The 26867-nt window shown below is 43.0% G+C and overlaps 1 protein-coding gene across 1 annotated transcript in view; it reads right to left on the bottom strand.

The window, feature by feature from the left end:
* CSMD3 (CUB and Sushi multiple domains 3) overlaps positions 1–26867 on the bottom strand; it is a 2836509-nt gene that overhangs the window by 925559 nt on the left and 1884083 nt on the right. The window contains exon 26 of the mRNA XM_085605076.1: positions 18346–18548. Within this exon, the coding sequence (XP_085461202.1) occupies positions 18346–18548 (203 nt within the window). The remainder of the gene's footprint in view (positions 1–18345; positions 18549–26867) is intronic.

The following is a 26867-nucleotide window of genomic DNA, read 5'->3' as shown; positions in this document are numbered from 1 at the left end:
CATATTCTTCATCGTTTGCTTGCCTCATATTAGTAGTAAGTTCCTTGTACTCAAAGAAGGACCAAATATTTGTATTTCCGATGCTTCCCAATGACTTCTTTGTGTCTTCATGTGTCACAGTATTAAACACTGGTTGTCCTTTAACTGGAGTAAGTTGCAAAAGATCTCCAAAAACTATGACGTGTTTTCCACCAAATAACATGTCATAGTCTGTCTTCAAAATTTGCTGCATTCTTAAATGCACAAAGGCAAGCATTAGGTTTGATACCATGTTCACCTCATCAATAATGAGAACTTGCATCTTCTTCAATACTCTTGAAACTTCCAAGGATGCTTCTCCAGTTAGCTTGTTGAATTGTATTTTGTTCTCATGCTCCACTGGTAACATTAGCAAACGATGTAAGGTGATTCCTTTTATGTTATATGCTGCTAACCCAGTTGGAGCAGTAACCACACAAGACAAAGTAGAATCCGTTTTTTGCTGTAGGTAGCTTCTGATGACTTTTATTAGGAAACTTTTTCCAGTTCCAGCTTGTCCGCTTACATACATCCTGATTGGATGAAATGATGTGCATGAGCACTCTTTTTTTACATGTAGAAATCCGTGATCAATTTTGTTTTTGATCTCTTCATAAATTTGTTGCTGCTCTTGATTCAGTTGTCTTTCCAAATTTTCTAAGTCTATAAATTCTTCTTGAGCTTGATTCATAGCCGTTTCCACTTCATTCATGGCTATTGATGCTTCATTTTCAATGATTGGTTGTCCTAGGGGATCTTGACTGTGTGTTCCTGAACTTTGGCTGTCCTGAGAACTGTCTCTAGCTATTTCTGCTGCAATTGTAGTTTCCTGTTCAATTTCTTCATTTAACATTTGCAGATAAGTTGTGAATGTATTGCATTGTATGCTGTCTTTGCAAGCATTAAATGAATCTTCATAGCTTTGAAATTCTCCCAGTAGTTCATCCTCTGTACGCCATGGTTTAAACAACTGTAAAAGAGCCAAGTAGTAAAATTCTTTCTTGTCAGTAGTGTCGCAACTCAGCTTCCGGTGATTTATCAAACTTCCTTTTGTTTGCTTCACCAAACATCCTTCTTCACCAACGACTTTATATTTTCCATTATTGATGTCTTCTGCGGCTTTCCTTGAATAAATGTAGTTCTGCAGCACTTCATAGAGACACATGTTCTCCAGATGTTGACTTCTCTTGGGATAATATGTGTCCAACATGTTTGTTTTCAATATATCTGTACTTTCTGGGTCATTCTCGACCAAATATTCAATTTCTCCTACAGATTTCAGTACCCGATTTCTCATTGCTGCAAGGCCTAAACTTGCCCAAATTATTCTTCTTGACTTCGAGTAGAGACTTGCAGAAGATAACCTATCTGAACATTCGTAGGATCCAATTTCTCGATGCGATAACATCTTCAAACTGAAACTGTACAGCTTCTTACTGACAGTCTTCTCGTGAGAAATCTCTTCCCACATTTCCTTCAATTCTGTTTTTTCTGATTTCGTAATGTAAGACGTTACATATCGTGCAACAGCAATGGAATTGTCAGCTACATACTGTATATCCATGTTAGCGTTCCACATGGATAAAATGACTGGGTTGTAGTCATTTATATTTTTTGATTCTTCTTTTCTTTTAAGGTTGTAGGTATTCTTAGGTGATTTTCTTGTGATAGTATGTCTCACAGCTGACATAAAACTGTTTACTCTTCCATTTGAAAGAACAGGTCTAGGAAATCCAAATCGACATTTAGTGTAGTATTTTTCTTTGCTCTTGTATTTCCGTCGACAGTATTTTCCACACCGATGACTTTGGAAACGTAAAACTTGCTCCTTTAACTTGTTCTCTTCTGTGCTTTTTGGTATAGCACATGTTGCATATTCTTGAATGTAAGATAACACTGCTTCATCAGCATCTGTTCCAAACTTTGGGGCATCCTTGATCCACAACAGCATATGAATATGAGGAGCACCTCTTGCCTGGTACTCTTTTCTCCAAAAGAAATCCACTACTTCTCCAAGGGGTGGATTTTTTTTATTGCAGATGAAGGACATCATAGCCTCAAATCTATGATTGAAATATCTGCAAACATTAACCGGATCCAATGAGCACAGTTCTCCTGCTGTCTTATATTCGATGTTTTTAATGTTTGAATTGGCCTCTCGTAGAAAATCCAGTAAATCATCCCAAGCGTACTCGGCACAGCTTAGGGTAAGGAACCATGTTGGTGTTCCTAAATTCCGTAACATGCATTTTAGTTCACCATGGCGTCGGTACCAATATTCATTTGTCCCACGCTGACAAGCCATCAGATTGATCAGTTGTGTTTCCAAATGATCATCTCGGTGCTGCACTTTCTCCATAAAATCCTTAGCAGACACATTTTGTAAATGTACTCCACTTTTTAAAATGTGATTTACTGCATAAGACAGTGCAGACAAGTCGCTTTCAAATAAAAGATGGAACAAATAAGGAATACTTTGTCGAAATCTGGGATCTTCAGCATATAGTCTTGTAGTCCGATACTCTGAAGCTGGAATCTGTTCTGGACGTTCATCGTATCGTCCTCCTTTTCCTTTAGGAAACAGCTGAGGAAAACATCGAGCTTCCAAGCTCTCCTCCCATACACTCACAGGAGTTCCTTTTGCTTTCTTCATCTGAAAGAGATCAATATTGTCTCCCATAACTTCTTTCGAATGAAGAGGATGTATGCTAAAATGTTCATAAATTTCTTCTTCCTTTGACTTGTCCACTTTTTCAATTTGTCCAGTTGGTGTTTCTGTGTCTTCTTGAAAATCTTCTTCTTCTTCTTCTTCTTCTATATAAATTGATTCATACCATTTGTTATTTTTTTTCAAATACAAATTTGCTCTTTGTACTTTCCGCACATCTACCAGCTCCTGCCAAATCTTCTTATTCTTTGTAGGTACACCATTAACCAGAATAATTAATGGTTCAGTTTCCAAAGTATCCGCATCAATAGTTTCCATATTTTTTTTCAAATCCAAGGGCAAATACACCACTCTACCTTTTAAACCTCTCAGTAAATCTGAAGGAGGTAATTTACCAGTTTTGGGCTCCATACGTACTATGGTCTGGAACGGATGAACACATTGAATGAGTATAGACTCATATGTATTTAATTCAGAAAGTTCAGCAGGAATAGCATCCAATTCTAAATTATTATGTACAGCTCTGGTCGGCATTCTATTTTCCTCTAACTTGTTGTAACAGTATTTACAAATACGCTGATCTTCACCCAATTCAAAACAATTTTCTAGAAATATATATGTGGCAAAATCCTTCCACTTATAATTATCTTCATTTTCACTCTTTCTGTAGAGATCAACATTCCTAGTTTGTTTTCTATAATGAGTTCTGCGGCAACAAATACAAGTAACATTTGGTCTTTCATTAGAGACTATTGCAAATTTTGTTATGTGATCATTAAATGTCTTACTTACAGAAGGTTCTACATTCTCTTCCACTTCTTCCTCATTTACTGTGTCCTTCTCTGCACTGTTTTGTTCAGGACCAAAGTAACAAAACTGAATTTCATCAACAACCTTCTCTACATCTGATACCGTTCCTCGGAACAGAGCCCTATTCAATTCATTTAACTTTATTGCTGGACTTTTGGCAAAATACAACCGTCTCACAAACTTTCTCATTCCAGTATGATGAACAGCCAGCATCCTAAAATGATGGAAAACACAATTGCACACTTTTCTAGATAGACAAGCCAGAGAATGACCCTGCAAACCAGTATTCTCTCTCACTCTGCATGGATCCAGACTTTGAAGCACCTTAATCTTCTGTTTTACACTTTTTTTACTATATTCTCTTAGAAACTCTCGAAATTTGTCAATAGATTCCTGACGCACAGTGCAAATACTACTACAATTCCAAGTGTACACTGGGGCTTTAGGACGTCTCCCCATTGCCTCATCTGCCATCACTTGTACCTCATCTCTTGGAACCATTATCTCCTTCTCCATTATGCAACCATTTGTTACTTCGTATGAACGACCTCTGGTGTCAACTGCATGCAGCAAACTATTACTTTGAAAATAGCTCTCTTCATTAAAAAAAGGTTCACTACTTGAACTATGCATCCACTTTCCTAAAAACACTTTACAAAAGTTTGTTCTGTTCACTACTCTTTTCCTTTTGCTATGTGATTTCAGTACATTAACCATTTTGTCTAATGTACGCATCCTATTCAAAATTAATATGAATAGTTTCCTTTTTAATTCTAATGCCTTTGCTGCAATGGCTTCAATTTCTTTTTTTCTCTTGTAATATTTTGCCTTTTGCTTATATTTCTTCACATCCTTTATCAAATTGGACATAACTCTTCTCTGAAACATTTTTCTACGTATCTCTTTAAACGCTGTTTTTCTGTTTATGTAAATCTTTTCAGTTGCAGAAGGTATATTTGCATTAACTAAATTCTCAATTTTTTCCTGTTCTCTTCCTTTTGTAACATTCTTTCCAGTACAGACATTTTGTACATTTTTCTTTGTTTTGAATATATTTTTAAGAAATTGTTTTTTCTGCTTACCAGAAGATTTTTTCTTTTTCCCAACATGAGCATCTTCTACTAACTTTGGTCCTCCAGTTGTCTTCAAATATAGTTTTTTTTTTAGCGTTTTTTGAACTCTGGATTTTGTAGGCATCCTAAATTTTGTTCACTGCTCTTCAGCAATACCTGAAAAAAACTAAAAAAAAAATCCTTTATTGTATTTAAATATATTACTACATTTCTTTTCACAATAGTCACAAAACGAAATTTCTTTGCCAATTTGAATGCACACAAACTGCTCTTTTTTTTGGGCAAGTGAAAATCACTTTTACAAACTGTCACATTATGAAACCACTTTTCAGATTTTTTAAAAAGCCCATGTCCAGAGTGCTACACTCCAGCAAGGGCAACCAGCCTTAGTGATGCTGAATGTATTTGCATTACAGACTGAAACCTGAAAACCCCACTCGCTTGTAAATACTGTGCATGACTATACATGGCAAGCACATGGGTGTGTGCTAAGACTCTGCTTCTTCCCCCAAAAATTCGCTCCCCCTTTCCATCTAATGCAACTGTGAAATCACCAGAGCAAGACGCAATAAATCTCTGCCTATAATTCCTCTCTGCACACAGAGTCATGTTTTCACATTAGTCCCAAAACGAAATTTCTTTGCCAATTTGAAAGCACACTTACTGCTCTTTTTTTTTTCGGGGCAAGTGAAAATCACTTTTTACAAGTGAAAATCACTTTTACAGACTGACACATTATGAAACCACTTTTTTTGATTTATTTAAATGCACATGTCCAAACTGTTTTTTCAGACCACCACCATGTGTATTCTCGGTGACTGCCTACACTCCAGCAAGGGCAACCAGCCTTAGTGATGCTGAATGTATTTGCATTACAGACTGAAACCTGAAAACCCCACTCGCTTGTAAATACTGTGCATGACTATACATGGCAAGCACATGGGTGTGTGCTAAGACTCTGCTTCTTCCCCCAAAAATTCGCTCCCCCTTTCCATCTAATGTAACTGTGAAATCACCAGAGCAATACGCAATAAATCTCTGCCTATAATTCCTCTCTGCACACAGAGTCATGTTTTCACATTAGTCCCAAAACTAAATTTCTTTGCCAATTTGAAAGTATACTTACTGCTCTTTTTTTTTTCGGGGCAAGTGAAACTCACTTTTTACAAGTGAAAATCACTTTTACAGACTGACACATTATGAAACCACTTTTTTTGATTTATTTAAATGCACATGTCCAAACTGTTTTTTCAGACCACCACCATGTGTATTCTCGGTGACTGCCTACACTCCAGCAAGGGCAACCAGCCTTAGTGATGCTGAATGTATTTGCATTACAGACTGAAACCTGAAAACCCCACTCGCTTGTAAATACTGTGCATGACTATACATGGCAAGCACATGGGTGTGTGCTAAGACTCTGCTTCTTCCCCCAAAAATTCGCTCCCCCTTTCCATCTAATGCAACTGTGAAATCACCAGAGCAAGACGCAATAAATCTCTGCCTATAATTCCTCTCTGCACACAGAGTCATGTTTTCACATTAGTCCCAAAACGAAATTTCTTTGCCAATTTGAAAGCACACTTACTGCTCTTTTTTTTTCGGTGCAAGTGAAAATCACTTTTACAGACTGACACATTATGAAACCACTTTTTTTGATTTATTTAAATGCACATGTCCAAACTGTTTTTTCAGACCACCACCATGTGTATTCTCGGTGACTGCCTACACTCCAGCAAGGGCAACCAGCCTTAGTGATGCTGAATGTATTTGCATTACAGACTGAAACCTGAAAACCCCACTCGCTTGTAAATACTGTGCATGACTATACATGGCAAGCACATGGGTGTGTGCTAAGACTCTGCTTCTTCCCCCAAAAATTCGCTCCCCCTTTCCATCTAATGTAACTGTGAAATCACCAGAGCAATACGCAATAAATCTCTGCCTATAATTCCTCTCTGCACACAGAGTCATGTTTTCACATTAGTCCCAAAACTAAATTTCTTTGCCAATTTGAAAGTACACTTACTGCTCTTTTTTTTTTCGGGGCAAGTGAAACTCACTTTTTACAAGTGAAAATCACTTTTACAGACTGACACATTATGAAACCACTTTTTTTGATTTATTTAAATGCACATGTCCAAACTGTTTTTTCAGACCACCACCATGTGTATTCTCGGTGACTGCCTACACTCCAGCAAGGGCAACCAGCCTTAGTGATGCTGAATGTATTTGCATTACAGACTGAAACCTGAAAACCCCACTCGCTTGTAAATACTGTGCATGACTATACATGGCAAGCACATGGGTGTGTGCTAAGACTCTGCTTCTTCCCCCAAAAATTCGCTCCCCCTTTCCATCTAATGTAACTGTGAAATCACCAGAGCAATACGCAATAAATCTCTGCCTGTAATTCCTATTTCCACACAGAGTCATGTTTTCAAATTAGTTCCAAAACGAAATTTCTTTGCCAATTTGAAAGCACACTTACTGCTCTTTTTTTTTTCGGCGCAAGTGAAAATCACTTTTACAGACTGACACATTATGAAACCACTTTTTTTGATTTATTTAAATGCACATGTCCAAACTGTTTTTTCAGACCACCACCATGTGTATTCTCGGTGACTGCCTACACTCCAGCAAGGGCAACCAGCCTTAGTGATGCTGAATGTATTTGCATTACAGACTGAAACCTGAAAACCCCACTCGCTTGTAAATACTGTGCATGACTATACATGGCAAGCACATGGGTGTGTGCTAAGACTCTGCTTCTTCCCCCAAAAATTCGCTCCCCCTTTCCATCTAATGCAACTGTGAAATCACCAGAGCAATACGCAATAAATCTCTGCCTATAATTCCTCTCTGCACACAGAGTCATGTTTTCACATTAGTCCCAAAACGAAATTTCTTTGCCAATTTGAAAGCACACTTACTGCTCTTTTTTTTTTCGGGGCAAGTGAAAATCACTTTTTACAAGTGAAAATCACTTTTACAGACTGACACATTATGAAACCACTTTTTTTGATTTATTTAAATGCACATGTCCAAACTGTTTTTTCAGACCACCACCATGTGTATTCTCGGTGACTGCCTACACTCCAGCAAGGGCAACCAGCCTTAGTGATGCTGAATGTATTTGCATTACAGACTGAAACCTGAAAACCCCACTCGCTTGTAAATACTGTGCATGACTATACATGGCAAGCACATGGGTGTGTGCTAAGACTCTACTTCTTCCCCCAAAAATTCGCTCCCCCTTTCCATCTAATGCAACTGTGAAATCACCAGAGCAATACGCTTTAAATCTCTGCCTATAATTCCTCTCTGCACACAGAGTCATGTTTTCACATTAGTCCCAAAACTAAATTTCTTTGCCAATTTGAAAGCACACTTACTGCTCTTTTTTTTTTCGGGGCAAGTGAAAATCACTTTTTACAAGTGAAAATCACTTTTACAGACTGACACATTATGAAACCACTTTTTTTGATTTATTTAAATGCACATGTCCAAACTGTTTTTTCAGACCACCACCATGTGTATTCTCGGTGACTGCCTACACTCCAGCAAGGGCAACCAGCCTTAGTGATGCTGAATGTATTTGCATTACAGACTGAAACCTGAAAACCCCACTCGCTTGTAAATACTGTGCATGACTATACATGGCAAGCACATGGGTGTGTGCTAAGACTCTACTTCTTCCCCCAAAAATTCGCTCCCCCTTTCCATCTAATGCAACTGTGAAATTACCAGAGCAATACGCTTTAAATCTCTGCCTATAATTCCTCTCTGCACACAGAGTCATGTTTTCACATTAGTCCCAAAACTAAATTTCTTTGCCAATTTGAAAGCACACTTACTGCTCTTTTTTTTTCGGGGCAAGTGAAAATCACTTTTTACAAGTGAAAATCACTTTTACAGACTGACACATTATGAAACCACTTTTTTTCATTTTTTTAAATGCACATGTCCAAACTGTTTTTTCAGACCACCACCATGTGTATTCTCGGTGACTGCCTACACTCCAGCAAGGGCAACCAGCCTTAGTGATGCTGAATGTATTTGCATTACAGACTGAAACCTGAAAACCCCACTCGCTTGTAAATACTGTGCATGACTATACATGGCAAGCACATGGGTGTGTGCTAAGACTCTGCTTCTTCCCCCAAAAATTCGCTCCCCCTTTCCATCTAATGTAACTGTGAAATCACCAGAGCAATACGCAATACATCTCTGCCTGTAATTCCTATTTCCACACAGAGTCATGTTTTCACATTAGTCCCAAAACGAAATTTCTTTGCCAATTTGAAAGCACACTTACTGCTCTTTTTTTTTTCGGGGCAAGTGAAGATCACTTTTACAGACTGACACATTATGAAACCACCATGTGTAACTACAACAAAAACAATTTCCATTTCTATTATTCATTTCTTAAGTTACCACATACATCCCCTCTCAAACTGTAAACTCACCTTTAAAATTAGTTAGTTGTGAATGAAATGTGACACTCAAACAGCAGATTATCAGAGCCAGGATCTCTGTTGTGTTCACCTCTCTCCTCTCAGCAGAACCAGATAATGGCAAACTTTCCCTCTATTTTTCCACACATATACTTGTAAGTTTCAAATCTCAGTGCTTCCCCCTTTTTTTCAAATGTAATCACACATTTCTATTGGTTGAAAACCAACCCTTTTCCAAAAGTACCCTTCCCCCAACTTGACTTCTGCCTAGTACCCTTCCCCCAACTTGACTTCTGCCTGCTACCATAGCAACAGCTCATGGAACACTGCTGTGTTGAGTTAGGTCAGAAGTTCGCCAAACAATGTTTCAATTCCACAGAGCAAGAGTGCTTGACTTTTCAAACCTAACAGCAAATCCATAGTACTGTTCTTTGGTTACACATTTTTTTTTACCAATACAAAACATGCTTCTATTAATTTACACATACAGCCTAGTTTTTATTCTAGAATGGTATGAAACAGCCAATCAGTTCTTTTTGTTTTGAAAAAAATATGTATGCCTCCATTTCCAAACTGTCTTTCTTTTCATATTGCCATTCTACTGAAAGACACCTCCTGAGTGCATCCAGTTCTCCTTTGAAGATGTTCACAGTGTGGATTTTAGGGCACAGCTATGTCTTCTGGAGTGAAAAGTTTGCAGAGAAAACAGGTATGGTGAGAGACCTTGCTTTGCCAAATGTAGACATTAAATGGATTGGTCAGAGAGGGTTAAAGTGGCACCAATTGATGCCATTGGTGAAATCCTTCATTCAAATCCAACACCCTGACCTCATAATAGTGCACTGTGGTGGCAATGACCTAGGCACTTTGACTGGGGTAGGTCTGGAAATGCTTATGAAGGACACCTTTGCACAACTGTTTACACTTTTCCCTAAAACTGCCTTTGTGTATTCCAACATATGCCAAAGGCAAAAATGGAACTGGTCCAATCATTTCTGTCCACAGATTGACAAAGCAAGAAAGCACGTCAACAAATCTGTTTCTGCTTTCCTCCGTGACTATGGTATGGGTGCCATTTACCACAACAACTTGCGTTATGACATGCAAGACATTTATAGAGGAGATGGTGTGCACTTCAATGATGAAGGGAACAGAGTCTTCCTCTTGAACCTTAGACTCTGCATCGGTACTTACTTGTAGGTACCACTAAAAAAATGACTTCATAAACACAACAGCTCTTTTTAGAGCTCCCTAATATCTAAACTCTTAAATCTGCTTTTCATTTATTTTTTTTTATTTTTTTTTACCGTACGCTTACCGTAAGCTTACCGTACGCGTACCCCGTGATTTTTTTTAAAATCAATAAATGTTTTTTTTGTACTTTTCTGTCCTTCTTTGACCCCCTTACAAATGTTAGGGGGTCTGTAACTCTCCTCATTGCCCCCTTTCCTTGTTTTCACTCTTTTTTTTCAGAGTGAAATACACAAAATGGCGGCCGCCGCTTCCTGGTTTCGACCGATTCGAATGTTTACTAAGATCTAAGAGCCAATCAGAATCGCGCTCGCGCACGCCACCGTACGCTTACCGTAAGCGTACGGTAAGCGTACCGTAAGCGGGCTCAGATATATATATTGATTTAAAGGCTATTTTCTCAGAATCTACTGAACAGATTTACACCAAACCTACAAAAGGCACTTCCTTGACCTAGGGACTACCTCTCTGCCAAATTTTGAGTAATTCTGTTCAGCCGTTCGGGCTGTAGCTCGTTCTAAAGGTCCTATGGAAAAATGCATGGGAAAAACGCGTTTTGGGACCCCCCTTTTATCTCAGCCCCCGCTTGACGGATCCCCCCGAGACTTTCAGGGTAGGAGCGGAGCGTAGCGCCCCACCTATTTTGAGAAATTCGCGAGGATTCGTCAACCGGCGCCAAAGTTATTCAAAATAGAATGTTGAGGTTTTCCTATGGAAACGTGGTCCTAACTATAACTACCTACTGGCGACCGCCAGTAGGTAATATATATATATATATATATTTATATATATATATATATATATATAAAGAAAACCCCTCTCAAGGAGAAGGAGTGAGCCGCACACATCTCGAGGAAACAGGCAGATTTTATTTTCATTTTCGAAGGCACTGGCATTTCTTAGTCCCTGATGCATTTCGGTCTGCCTAGACCTTTTTCAAAGGGGGAGCCAGGAGCATCCAAGAGGCTGCAAAACAAACGGAAACCAATTGCTGCTATTTAAATTGTTTGCCCCCTGGTGGTCGCCACAGTAGGCTTTTCCCCTAGCATTGTGGTTCCTGTAGTCCGTTCCCAGTCCCGCAATAAATCCCCTTCAGTGGGTGATGCTTATAATATTATGCTCTTTAGAAAAATGTGTTTTCCTCGTGATCCCCCTGCATACTAACTTTAGAGTAGCTGGGGCCCAAAAACCAAGGTCCAGTCCTTGGTGGTGCCGCTGTCCTTAATTGCTCTCGCAGTCCACAAAATTGGTTCATTTTTGGGCAGTGATGGCTATATATATATATATACATATATATATATATACACATACATATATATATTTTTTTTATATATGTGTATATATATATATATATATCATCAAACAAACCTCTCTGTAAGAGAAGGGAATGAGCTGCACTCCTTCTGGTGATTAAAAGCATTTTATTTCCATACTGGCATTTCCTTATGCATTTCTGTCACATCTTTGACCTTCATCAGAGGGAAGCCGTAGCGTTTTGAAGCAAGCAGCACACTGCACCTGATAATTGCCGATTTATATAATTATTGCTCCCTGGCGGGCGCCTCGTTCAGCAGAATTTCAGGCATGCTGGACCATGTAGTGCGCTGTGTGCTTCCTGATTGTTACCCTGCAATGGGACGATGCAGTCACCACGATCCTCCGTGCAGTCACGGACTGTCAGCTGGCAGCGGCCACTTGCCTGGCCTGATCTTGGGGCGGGCCTGTGGAATTCAATCCCTTGAATGTCAAATGCCTGGTTGCCAGCTTTCCCTCAGGCCTCTTGCTGGACGGGTCCTCTTTGGCGCGTGACTGGCAACACGCGCAAAATATCACAAAAAGAGATCGCTCCACTGCTGGGCAATCAGAGGACACAGCGGGGAATTTCTAGGGGACCATTTATTCGCAGCTATATATATATATATATATATATATATCATGGCTTAATTATTGTTCTTGCTCAGTTCATGTTTAGAGCTTGCCTCCACAAATTCCATTCTTTATTTCAATACCATTTTTTCCAAATAGTTATAATTGATATTTGTATGCAGGACAGTTTGAAAACGCAATAAAAGGAAATAAATTAAACTTGGCATTATTAATGACATATCATAGGTTCAGTCAATCATGAGAAGCACAGTGAAAATGGGTTCAGAAGGTAAGAAGTGTGGGGTACAGACTGTGCATAACGTTCACATTAGTAATGTTGCATATTTCTGGTGGTAAACATAATGCACATGAATCGGTCACATATGTACAATATCGTACGTGAGTGGATAAGTAAACATTAGATGAGATCCATTGAAGTCGCTTAAGGACTGCTGCACAGTTCTTTAAAGTATTCTGGTCAGCAATTGCCTTTAGTAAATCTCTTTACCCACTTCGCCAGCTTTGGACAAGTCACTGCATTCCTGCGGAAGCCTTCATTTAAATAACAATGATATTGGTGAACTTTAATGTATGACTTAAAGGTATATGATGTTTGTTCGTTTTCATTTTGACGTATATCAATGCTGTGCTATGCATTGCTTCACATAGCATTTCAAGACATGCTTTGTTCTTTAAAAGCAGTCATCCCCGATTCATCGAACTAGTTGCATGACTGCTCTTCATATATCCCTCAACTATCCACTTGTTTGCCTTCTAAATCACTTGCAGTTAGTTTACTGTAGGTAAGATGGAGTTGCATTGAGCCATGTATCTAAGTGTCATTTGTAAGGTGCAAACCTAGCCAAGAAGGCTGTGGAGCACTTTACCGAGTCAAATGTCAACATACAGTCAACGAGTGACAGCAGGGGTAGCTGGCTACTAGATTAATGCGTTATAATGCAGTGTTCTTTAAAAATGTATCGTGACTGAAAAATGGCTGCTTTGATCATTTCGATAGGACAAGTTGCATTTTCTGTTTTTAACTTATACAGCACAAATCTCATAATGATTAAAAGAAAGGTGCATTCACTCCTTTTTCAAACCATATCCAAACAAATATATTTTTGTATCATTTTTATACGCGATACCAATTTTTTTACTTTAACTTTAGCCACATTTCACCAATGTATAACTTTTGTCACATTATTACAAATTAATAATGCTTAAAGAAGGCATATCTATCCACCCAAGATGCATATAGAAAAGGGTTAAGTGTTAAAACTGGGGCGAGAGCACCCCCTTGACTGTTAATATACTTGGATATTAGTCCCACAATGGGATCTTATCTGGTTTAGTTTGAAGTTTTTATTCATAAATCGCTGGTTCAAATGTTATCAATGATAATGATATTTAGTCAATATTACCAATGTTACTCATCTTCAACAAGGATTATCATCTATTCATATTGCTAGAGCACATACCTATTCTATATGTCACATAAGAGTTTCCCAAAAACCATTGTTAGGGTCTACCGAAATTAATTTTGGCAAATGTATTCAAAATGCTGGAAACAACATATTAGATCATAATCAATGAGAACAAAGCTAGTTCTCTGAATATGTATTAAACACGCATATTCTTCGGCACTGACTTCATGAACATCTTTACATTTAATATTATGACATGAAGGACAACATATACCACAAAGCTCTTTACTCCTACATCCTGGAAGAGATTTATTAACAACTTATGATGAAAGATCCATTACTAGTTTCAATGTTTATATATCAGAATTTTCCTGGCTGGTTTCTGGATTTTTCTACATTAATATTGTCAGAACCAGTTTGGGAGCCACAGGCAAGCAGGTGATTCTGGGTAACACCTGTGGGGGTTCAAGCTTTTTACAACTAATGTATCGCAGCCTGACCTACAATAGCACTGCAAACTGGGGGCAAAGCAACCAGTAGCGGTCCGTGGAGGGAGTTCCGTGGGGCGCTGAGGCGGGGCGGGGGAGGGGCAGGGTGGGGAAATGTAAACACCGGAATATGGATGAACGGAGGTAAGTACACATTTAAATAAATAAAACGAATTTCGTTACGCGCGCTGTATCGCATTTTGCGATGCAGTGCGTCCAAAGGAATTCGTTTATGCTGATATCTTGTGCCCTTTCAGGCCATTGCACACACATTTGGGCTCCTTTTACTTTGGGTAGTGAGCCCTAGCCACCTGGAGCACTTTCTTTAGGTCACTTGGCCTCAAAGTCAACAAACTTTGTGGGGAGCTGGTTTCACTGGCTCCTTGCATCAGCCTTTCTCCTTGGTTTCCACTGGCCCTCTTTCCGCCTTGGCGCAGGAGCCCAGTCTTTTCATCAACTAGTTCTCAGGGGGTAAGGGAACCAGCTTCCCTGTTTTTGGGGCGAGCCCCACTGGTCCTGGGATCAACTGAAGTTAGAGTTCTTAGACCAGATGGCATCGGGGGTTCTTCCTTCCAATTGTCTATCGTAGCTGCCTCCCAGTCCCAGTGTCCAGCAGAAAAACGCAAACAAGAGGGCTCTCCCCATTGAGCAAGTCCGTTTTTGAGGGAGTTGGAGTTTCCAACAGTGAGGCACATCTGGCCTATTCTGGGGTACTCTCCCCTCTGTCCAAAACTTCATGCACAGCCTGCTGGGACATTTCAAAATGGTGTCACCCAGGAGTCACTTGCCACAACTGCTCTGGGGGCTTCAGCTCCAACCCTCACTGACATCACTGCCAGAGCCTTTCCTTGCAAATATTCACCCTCTTGGGTTTGCTCTAGTGGTCTGGCATCTCTCCTTCGTTTAGTGGGCTTGGGCAGGGCTATCATTAGGAACAGTGTAAGAGCGGGATGATTGATGCAAAGAATCCTGCCCTACCCTTTCCTCCTCAGGATCTGAGTCTAGTACTGTTAAGTGCTCCCTTTGTGTGGAGAAGCGTTTGTTCCTGCCACTGGAGAGAAATGAAATTCAATTAACACAAAAGGGTGAAAAAAGGCTAGGGCTCTACTCCTGAGCTGCACCATTCCTAGATGACCCATTTTTGAACTGGGGTTTCTGTTTCTCAGAGTTTGCACCCTGTACAAGCAGGAACCACCACTCTACTCAGGGTAAGCTAGATACACACTAAAAGATAACCTGTGCTTACCCTCTGGTAGCGTGGCACAGTGGAGTCAGTCTTATCTATGGAGGCAATGTGTAAAGTATTTGCAAAACACACAAACACAATAACACAATTTAAGCACCACAAAAATACTCCACATAGAACAATTGAAAATATATTTCTATGGGTAAAACAAGATCAAAGTGACAATAATCCAATAAGTAGAACGATGAATTTTTAAAGATTAAATCAAAATCTAGTGCTTAGAGTCAAATAACACATTGAGGTTACTTGAGGCTGCTCTGGACCGGGGTAAATCCAAAATTCAGGCCAACCACAATGGAGGGCAGACCAGCTACAGGACTCACGCAGGTTCCACTACAAAAATACCCTGGATGGAGCAGGCGTTGACGTCAAAGACACGATGTTTAAGTTTTGATCCAGGCACCAGATAGAGGCTTTGGGGACTAACCCCTTTATGATGAAAGCACTACGTCATTGTCGAGAAGCACTGTCTGTAATGGCAAGCCATACAGTTCATTGAAGGAATGTCATTGGTTAGGGTTGAATGGCAATTCATTAGTTCTGATCGACGTAGAGCCATCACTGTGACAATTCTGATGGTTCTGGACAGCAGAAACCACATTTCTAGGATTGGATTGGCCCCACTTGACAGGGTGGTACTCACAGAAGGCAGGGTCCAGGTGCTGTTGCAGAGTTGAAGCAAGTCTTTGATAGCCCTGAGACTTCAGAACAGGGGGCAAGCCAACAAGCCTTTGGAGTCAGTCTGAGTTCAAGTGAGATGAGTCCAGTCCTTGTCCTCAGCAGAGAAGAGATCAGCAGGCATCAGGGCAGCACAGCAAAACAGAAAATCAGTTCTTACAGAGCAGCAGTCAAGCAGAGTTGCAATCCTTGTAGCACAGCGATCTTTACTTCTTGCAGAGTTCTTCACAGGTCCAGTTGTGTACTGTTATGGTACGGGCAGAGGCCCAGTACTTATACCCAGTTGTGCCTTTGAAGTGGGGGTGACTTCAAAACAGGCCCTTGAAGTGCATAGATCCCCCTTTCTTCTCAGCCCTGGCTGCAGGCTATATGAAGGGGTTACTCAGTCAGTCCTTTGTGATGGAAACAGGCACTGCCTATTCAGGTGTGTCAGACCCCCCTCTTCCTGCCAAGGAAGAGCTATAAGAATGCAGATGAGTTTCCTGTCACACCCATCCTTCCTGTGCTTGTGAAGAGAATGCACAAAGTGTAGCTGACACCCACTCCAGATGTGTATTGGAGACAGGTTGCAAGGCACACAGAGCTGTGAGATCAGAGAAATGCCCACTTTCTAAAAGTGGCATTTCTCAAATAGTAATGTTAATACCAACTTTACCAGTAAAGAGTGATTATCATCACTATTCCAAAGATATAAAACAGTATGCAGCTACTCCTTCTGATCAGGAATGACAGCTAAATAAATGAAATAAGGAATTTCCAATGTAATCGTATTGGAGGGGTAGGCCTCACAGTAGTGAAAACATGAATGTAGGAGTATTTCACTACTAGGACATGTAGAATGTAGGGGTGACTTGTGTGTAATAAAATGGGAGTTTGTGGCTTTACAAGGAGTTTTAAATGCCACATTGAAACAGCAGTAAACTGCACACACAGGCCCTGCAATGGCAGGCCAGAGACATGTTTGTAAGGCTACTTGTGTGGGTGGCATGATCAGTGCTGAAAGCCCACCAGTAGCATTTAGTTTACAGGCCAGAGTACATGGTATACCACTTTACAAAGGACTTACAAGTAAGCTAAATATGTCAATCATGTACATACCAATGTTACCATGTTTAGGGGAGAAGCACATGCACTTTAGCACTGGTCAGCAGTAGTACAGTGCTCAGAGTGTTAAGGACAACAAAAATATAAACAGGCAAAAGGTTTGGGGGAAGACCACCCACAGGATGACAGGTCCAACAATCCATAAGCTGTACAGATATCTTCTTGGAACTTCCAGATGAATTTCACACACAGGTTACGCCCCTATTCGAGGTGTCACTGGTCTCTGTAGGCCAAAGGGAAGCAATGCTGCACTCCACAGCAGCCCTCCCATTGGTGTATAATTGAGTGTCACTGCAGACAAGACAATAAATCTCACTAACTTTCCCTATGAGTGCACACTGACATTATGAGGCCTACTCCAGGTCAATATCTAACCCTGCAGAGTTTCCTCAGCTCTAGGCTAGCTATTCTCAATTGCAGGACTGAATGCGACAGGAATCTCCCACACCCCAATTACCAGTCAAGCACCTCTGTCCCTTGCTCTTTCACAAACGCCTTATATTAAAAGGAAGACACTGGCTGAAACATGCGCAGTCCATTTACCATGAGTTGAAAATGGGTAAGTCAAAGGTTATGTGGCTCCCCCACAGTAAACGGTCGAAAACCAAGTGATCAAAAGCGAGGCTGTAGATAGACCTTCATCTTCTAATATGCTATTCCAGGGGTATCCCAAAAAATCTCACTGTTCTTTGGAGAGTCACATTCTTAAACAACATTAGGTTCTGCTGCTAGTAACCAATAATACAACGAGGACCCTACAAGGACATGGTGATGTCAGTGCACGGTATGGCCATTACATTCAAGCATAACTTTACACACACAGGGTCTAGAGGCACAACACTAATTCCTGGAGATAAGAATGCTCTGGCCAGTACTATCGATCAGAAAACTGGAATGCTGCTTAATGTTAATTACACCTAAAATTGACAGCATTGCAATGTTGACTAGATATTACATACGGTGCACCACTCCAATGCTAAGCACCTTAACTCAGAACCATGATAAAAAGCCCTCAGCACTCATACTTGATTGTCATGTGTACAAGGCTAAAAGAATATCAGCATACCAGCAGCGGGCAGGGGTGCAAGCCTATAATACAATGTGTGAATATACCATCCCAACCTTTGTGTGAGTATTTCCTTGCAAAAAGTAAAAAAGTTGTGTATAGTAGCAAATTGTACCTTTCTGTGTAGTAAATACAAGAGCTATAGTAGATGGCTGTCTCACATAAGATTTAAAATAAAAATGCTCAAACTTACTTGAAAATTGAATGGCAAACCCAGATTTGCTGATGTAGAAATCGGTGTCAAATTGAATAGTAACTATGTTCAGAGTGCTGTGAATTCCTTCTGGTATTAATGATCCACTTATTTCTTTAAGCAACATCTCGTTCTCAAGAGGTCCATCCCAGACTCGAAGGATATCATGTGATGCCTCAGTATCAAAAGCAAGAAACTGCAGGCTGTAAGAAAGAATGTCATTGTTAGGATAGGAGCTGTATTTTCAAATTCATGATTTGATAAAAATCTAAAATAACATAAATGTTCCTGGTAGTGAAAATTTGCTTCAAATAGGTAAGTAATGTATAGTAGAACCGTCCTTGCTTTCATTGTCATAAACCACTGGCATATCACAAAATCAAAGCAATGTTAGAATGTTCACCATCATTACTCAAGTATTCAGATTTTCCTACAGTATGCCCTTTACCTTGGCACATTTACTCTGCCACAACACTGTTTGACACCTTTATGTTTCCACACATTTACTTCAACAATATTGCTTCCCCGATACTGGCCAAGACTGGTGCTATGTATACCAAGGGAGAGATGAAGTTATCCCATCAGATTTCTTCCATAGCACCCCAAGGCAGAGAAATGGGATAACTTGCTCCTATAGGTCGTTCCTTTTGAGAGGTATAAGGAAATGAGAACACGAGAGCATCCATGGACATTGATAAAATGGCCTGACATGGGTAAATTAATTATTCTCGAGACAGTAGGAAAAAAGGTATTTGAACCACAGGGGACTGTTATCATGCTTTGAAGCATCATCATAATGCTTGGGGTGAAGCACAATAATACAAAACTGATATTATCACAGATATCCTAGCAGTTAGTTATTTGACTGCAACTATATAGATCAGGTGTAATATATTGTAAACGTGATGCAGCCTCATATGGGAGCAATTACAGGTAGATTACCCCCATGAGATTAGCAGAAACAAACACTAATGCGCATGTATAAAAACACCAATACACAGAAATAGCAACACAGATCTAGATGCACACACCAACTCATAGGCACACTGTGAGGAAATGCCCCTTTTTGGATGGTCACCCCCAATTTCCACTGAATTGTATTGCTGGTTTTTAGAATCTCCACACTGGGGAACTGCTGTTCAGTGCAAAGTGTATGTCCAGCAACACATAAAACATATAGGAATTGTACAATCCCCAATTGGTGTCTTCAGCTTTCGTATAAGGCCATAGCAAGTGGTGTAGTAACTGTAACCATAGAATGGAAAATTCAGTGTCTGAACTGCAATACTTATTGTGCAATCCGCTAATGTGACAAGGACAGCATGGCTGCATGGCTTTAGGTCTACCATTTTAGTCTCACTGCTGCAGTTTAACCCGCAATGTGACCTGTTCAAATAATCCTTTTTTATAATGACACTACAGTGACAAGGCCTTAAAAACAATTTTCAGTGTGGCATGCCTAGTTGCCCTGTGTAGAAAATCAGAGAACAGGTTAAAATACTAATGTCCGGTTACTTACCGGTAATATTCATTACTCCGAGTCGTAGCTCTCCCCGTCACAGTCCAAACCACATACGCATAGCTCCTCCCACCAGAACTCCCAAACAAACTCTAAGCCCATCCCTTCCCTCCAGGCCACTCCCACATCCTGTGGCATATAACCCATGACCCACCAATCCACATCCTGTACCACCAAGCACAAGAAGCCGAACAGGGAGGGAGGGATGAATATTACCGGTAAGTAACCGGACATTACCTCCTCGTCAGCCCTCCCTGTCACAGTCCAAACCACATGAGCAGATACCAAATCAAGAATCACTCAGTAGCAAAAACAGACTTAATTAGCCAAGCAGAAAGTCACACCACCAAGCAGAAAGCAACCCCGCGTTCCCAAACCCAGCAGACCTAGTCCCACCCACCACCAAACGATAATGGGACATAAAGGTGTGAGGAGAACTCCAAGTAGCAGCTCTGCAGATCTCAGCCATGAAGCCCCTTGAAAACAAGCCGAGGAAGCAGCCACACCCGAGTCGATCTCCCCTGAACCGACCCAGGTGCCAACACACCACAAGCCTCATACACAGACCCCACAGCCCACTGCAGCCATCAACTGAGAGGAGCCCCAGAAGGCTTCAGACCTTGATCAGCCAGCCCAAAGGTCACAAAAAGGGAATCAACCGTACGAAAAGGTTTAGTACACAGCAAGTACACCTCCAGAGCCCGCCGAACATCCAAATAGTGCAGCTGCACCTCGACCTCAGAAAGAGGATCTGGACAGAAAACAGGCAAAACCAGATCCTCCGAGCAGTGAAACGAGGAAGGGACCTTGGGAACAGAGAAAGGATCAGGCCGTAGAACAACCCGATCAGGATAAAAATGCAAAAAGGGCTCAGAACAAAGGAAGGAGCCCAACTCACCAATCCTCCAAGCTGAGGTGATAGTGACAAGGAAAAGCACCTTGATCGTCAAAAACCGCAAAGGCACCTCATGCAGAGGTTCAAAAGGAGTCCACTGCAAGTCCCTCAAACCAAAGGAAGATCCCAACTAGGAGCAAAGGACTTAATGACAGGTTTCTGGAGGAAACAACTCCTCAACAACCGGGACACCAAGGGCACCACCAGCTCAAAGTACGAACCCCTAAAGGGCCATGCAGCCGCCCACTGAGCCCTCAGGGAGGACACAGCCAGACTCAAGTTGAACCCATCCTTCAAGAAATCATAGACACGCACTTGATCTACCTCCAATGCCGACCAACCCCGTGCTGTACACCAATCGAGAAATGACACCCAATGTCTGGCATAGGACTTGAGAGTTGAAGGGCGCCTGGAACGTGAATAAACTCAGCCACCGGAGAACACCCTAAAGCCACAAGGTTCAGCTTCTGAACAGCCAACCCAGCAGTCGCAGGCAGAACAGACACCTCAGAGAAGAGGGGGAAATGACAGGGGACAAGGGACCACCGGCAACCTCCAGCAAGGCCCCACCACCAACCTCAACAACAGAGGGAACCAAGGCCTCCTGGACCAATCCGGAGCCACCAGGACCCCCGAGGCCCGATCCAGCTTGACTTTCAGCAGGACCCGTGGAATTAAAGCAATTGGGGGAAAAGCATACATCAGGCCCCCACCCATCGGAAGGACAGGGCATCCACCCTCCAAACTGCGTCTGACTGAACCAGAAAACAAAACCTCTCCCTCAAGGCATTCCCCGGAGCTGCAAACAGGTCCACCTCCGGGACCCGGATCCGGGCCATCAGGCAACCAAACATCTCCCGCGAAAGGCACATGTAAGACAGGAAGGGAAACACCCTTCTCAGGCCATCCGCCTCTGAGTTCAAAACCCCCGGCAGATGAAAAGCCCTCAGAGACAACAAGTTTGCCCACTGGCAGATCTGCTGAGCCAACAAGTTGAGGGAAGCCACCTTAGCACTCCCCTGGCAGTTGACATAACACACCACCACCGTGTTGTCTGACCACACCATCACATCCCTCTGGAGGACCCAAGGCAGAAAATGAGTCAAGGCCAACTGAACCACCTTCAACTCCCTCCATTCCTGCCTCCAGCACAGACCAAAGCCCCTGCACAGACTCCTGAGCCAACACCGCCCCATCCCAGTTAAATGACATCGATTGTCAGGACCAACCTATCCTGGGACACAAAGGGTGAGCCCTGCAAGACATTCTGATACACCAGCCACCAGAACAACTCCTGGGCTATGGCCACACCCCCAGGAATCAACAGCTCGTAATCCAGAGACGCCGGATCCCAATGCCCCAGAACATGATTCAGCAGCGGGTACAAGTGCAAAAGGACGCAAGGAACAATCATCACAGTAGCAGACATCAGCCCCTGAACACACAACCACTGGTGAGCCGTGGAAGACTGAGCTCCCAACACCCTCCTTAGTTTGCACATCAGAGTCAGTCTGCTAGGTTCCGACAGGAATACCTTTCCCAACTTGGTGTTGAAAATCCCCCAAATGAACAGCAGTTCCTGAGTGGGGCAAAGATGGGATTTCTCCAAGTTCAAAATCCACCATAACTGGTGAAGGAGCCTGCAGACTTCCTGGGTATGGGCCCGAGCCTGAAGAGAAGAAGAGGAAGAAATAAACCATTCATCCAAGTAAGGGAACACCTGGATTCCCTGAGCATGCAACAACTCCACCAAGGGCACCAACACTTTAGGACTGTCCAAATGGTAATACCTTGAACTGGTAATGATCCACTCCCACACAGAAACACAGGAACCTCTGCGAAGCCGCGTGAACCGGCACATGAAAGTAGGCATCCCAGAGATCCAGCGAAACCTGGAAATCCCCCACCGATAGGAAGGGAAGAATCAACTGCAGAGACACCATTTTGAAGAACCAATGAGGGATACACAAGTTTACAGCCTTCAGATCCAGGACCAGACGATAGTCCCCATTTGGCTTCTGGATCAGAAACAGGATCGAGTAAACCCCCCCCCACCCTGCTGACTCACCAGCAACCCCACCACAGCCCCTTTGGAAACCAAGTCCTGAACACCGTCCAGCAGAGCCCGACACTTTATCTGACATCTGGGAACAGGGTTAGCTCTGAACACATCCACTGGAGGAACACCAAATTCGATCCTGTAGCCCAGCCAGACCACCTGCAGGACCCACTGATCTCGAACAAATTCTTCCCAAACTGGGAAAAAAAGACGTGAGGCGACCCCCAACCGGCACCCCCAAGGAACTCCCCACATAGTCACAACTTGGAGGGACCGGAAGAAGAAGAAGCACCCTGTTGACCCCGGGACTTGTGGAAGGAAGGAACACCCCAGCCACGTCCCCTACCATGAAAGGGCTGGGCTGCCATTTTAGATTGAAAGCCCGCTTAAAACCCGCAAACTTCCCCTTCTGAGAAGAGCGGACCGGAGCCAACAATTTCTTGTCTTCAGTCATTTTCTTAATCAATGCCTCCAACGGCTCTCTAAACAGTTTAGAGCCCATGAAGGGAAGCTTCATCACGGCAGCCTTCTGAGAAGCCTCCGCCTTCGAAGGCTTAAGCCACAACTGCCTCTGAGCAGCCAACGAGGCCCCAGCCACTGCCGCCGCCAGACTAAGGGAATTGAAGGACAAATCCGCCAGGAAAAGCAACAGTTGCGCCAACATGGACAAAGATTTTTAGAGATCATCATCCTGCAAGAGCTGCTCAGAAATACCCTGACAGTCTTTTAGAACCGACTGAACCAGATAGCTGGTGTAAGCCGCAGACCGAACTGCAAGTTTAGAGGCAGCAAAGGACCGCTTCATTGCCCCCTCAACCTGCTTATCCCCAGGATCCGAAGGAACCACATCCTCGGACACCACCAGGCTCTGAGATGTCATACCAGCCAGCAGGGAATCCATTTTTACCACAGCCAGGAATTCCTCAGCGAACCCCTATAAAGGATTCGTCTTTGCCAGAAACCGGGGAAAGGCATGTTTGTCAACATCCTTCCACATTTCTCACAGATGTATGAACAGGGAAGCTTTCAGACTCCTTCTTCTGGTAATTGGCGAAAAAGTCTTCTGACTCTCCATCCTCCAGGGGACTAGGGAACCCTAAATTGTCCCGAACATGTTGTAGAACACTGTGAAGGTCTGCCCCCTGGACAAAACGACCCTTCACCTCCTCATCTGATTCCACGTCCGGATCCACATCTGCTGAGGCATCCAACTTCTGCCTCTTAGGTCCCTTGGGCTCACGAGCCATAAAGTAGGCCTGGGCTAAATTTCCGTTCCGCTTGCAGAAATTGCGATAATTTGACATTTTCGCGTTAGGAGCACGAAAATGTCAAAATTTTTGCATTCCGCAGCTTAGTGATAATTTGTTTCTTGCTCGTGCTGTAAAATAATACATTCTAGCGCACGCGCGATCGCCTTACCTGAATCCCCGCGTTCGCCGACAAGTTTTCCCGATCTGGTCGCGTTCTCCACGAGAAGTTGGATTGTTGGTAGCCATTTGCGCTCTCTCGCGACAGTTCGCGCCCGCAGTAATGTCATTGGTCGCGCGATCACGTCTTTCTTCTCGCGATCATGCACCGCGAGAAGAGTGAAAACAAGATGGCCGCACCCGCGAGCAACCGCATGGGTAAGTTGGCGAGCCGCGACCACGCAGAAAATACTGCGAACGGGCGGGAAAAAAACTTCTGCATCTTCGCGATATTTCCGCGTGTTTGCGGAGATTTTTAACATTTTCGCGATAATTTGCGAAAGTCACTTTCACAAATTCCGCCCACTCCTACCATAAAGGCCGCAGCCACTGCTGCCTCAATCATCTTCTGCACATCAGCCAGGGAAGGAGCAGTGGAAGACCCAGCGACCACCACCTCCTCCTCACTTCTGGGCTCACTCACGTCTGAGCTTCTACCCTCCATGATGGATCAGGAAAGCAGAGAAACCAGCCTCCAATAAAGAACCCTAACCAGTCAAATCAAGACCCCCAAGGGCCAATCAGGGAACGGCACCTGGACCCACAGCCAATCCGCAACAGGACCTTAGGCCGGGCCCCAAACTGGCCAATCAGATACCTCTCCATGCTCATAAAATGAACAACTGAATCGGGCCCCAGGAACAAGGGAACACCCAGGTAAGGCTCCCAGCCACGACTACCAACACTGCCTTAATTAGTGACTGAGAACCCACAACCAGTGATACACCAGTTCGTAACACATATCCATGCAGGAAAAAACTGTGACCCTAATCCCCTAAACCACAGTGACTCATACACAAGTACCTCCTCCCCCTGGATAAACAAAGAGAGAGAAGCGGGGAGAAGCGGAAACTCCCGGCGGCCTCAAGAACAGGTAGCCACAAAAACTAGCGGGGACACCAGTTGTCTGCACTCTACCTACACCAAATTACCCAACCTGCCATCGGCAACCCGGGGGTGACACGAGGTGGAATCAGCCATTAAAACACACTCACAGGAGTTACCGCCGTTAACAGAGAGGCACTCGAACTCGAAAACGAGAACTGAGCCCCTGTGCAAAAGACCACCAAGGAGGAGCTGATTCGCCACGCTCCTGGCACGCCGAGAAAGGCAAAGCCGCGTCCAACACACCTTCCCTCCCTCCCCAGGTGTTCCCGCTAGAGCAGGGAATGAACCCAAAAGAGGGGAAGGCTCAGCAGGGGCTGCCACTACCACACACCAGGCAGTCCGGGCCCCCAAACCCCAGTCCCACTAAATCAGGGACTTTAAACGCACTCAGGCAGGTACGTAGGGAAACCAACGGCTGCCAACGCAGACCACCGCACACTTACCGGTCGGAGGTGTTGTAGGCACCCCCATGACGAGTCTCGCCCAGAACATCTTGCATCCAGCAGAAAAAAACAACAGGATGTGGATAGGGGGGTCATGGGTTATATGCCACAGGATGTGGGAGTGGCCTGGAGGGAAGGGATGGGCTTAGAGTTTGCTTGGAAGTTCTGGTGGGAGTAGCTATGCTCATGTGGTTTGGACTGTGACGGGGAGGGCTGACGAGGAGGTGATACTGTATTTCGGGAAAGGCACCAGCTAGAAAAACTAATTTAACATCAATTTTAATAGTTATTAAAAACCCAATTCAATGTTGAGGTCAGAATTTTTTTTATTGACTATTATGGAAAATAACCTTTAGAAAATTTCCTTTTCCCTGCCAACATTCCCAAAGGCTAATTTGAATTAACACTCCAGCATCTCCCAGCCTGTGCTCAACCTTGGGAAGAGGTGTGAAATTCCTCCCATAAGCAAACAATAGGCTGGCCTGAATGGGTAAATATGACTCCTCTGAGCTTAGTGAAAGGGTGGGTGCTCTGGGCATTGTGCTGACACCAAAGTGTCAAATCCTGAATCACTTGTCTGCTAGAAGCAACTTCAAATGTTTTTTGCCCTTCAAAGGGAGCAATCGGGATGCTGGGATGATTCTGGTGCATCCCCTGTCTGATTGCTGATGGTCCCTGCTTTTGACCTATCAGATTTCAGTCTCCCAGTTTGTGTTAAGTGAAGTGTCTGCTTCAAGCTGGATTTTAATGTTAGGTATTGGAGGACATTAGGATTACAGTTGTACATTCCCCACTCACAGCCCCATCATCCAGAACCCAAGTTTAGTGTGACTGAAGCTCATTTGCCATCTTGGATTTGCCCTGGCACATTGCATTTTGTGACTGTTTGCAGTAAATCAAACTGGAACGATTAGAAACGTAGGTAGGCCAGGGCCTAGGAACAATTACTCCATAGGCCCCAAGAGGGGGTATGAGAGTCTTATGGTACCCCCCACAGGCTGCTGAATCCTACACAGTAAGACTCTCACCCAGTCTTCTGCAGAACACTGCTGGACTTGCTAAAGGATATCTGTCAGACTAAACTTGCTGCACTTGGTATTTGTAATCTGTGCAAAGGACCTGAGGAGGTTGGAATCCCCTGTGACTAGTGGCAACTGGACCTGGGCTGGATTTTACTTTTGCTCCATGCATGGTACATTGATAATCTCCAAGTACTACTCCTGATGTTCTGGTGGCCTTGGAAGTGTATTTC

This window comes from Triturus cristatus, chromosome 5_1 (assembly GCF_964204655.1).
Source record: "Triturus cristatus chromosome 5_1, aTriCri1.1, whole genome shotgun sequence".
Taxonomy (NCBI): Eukaryota; Metazoa; Chordata; class Amphibia; order Caudata; family Salamandridae; genus Triturus; species Triturus cristatus.
Note: the sequence above shows the minus strand (reverse complement) of the source record. Positions and strands in the feature narration are given on the sequence as shown.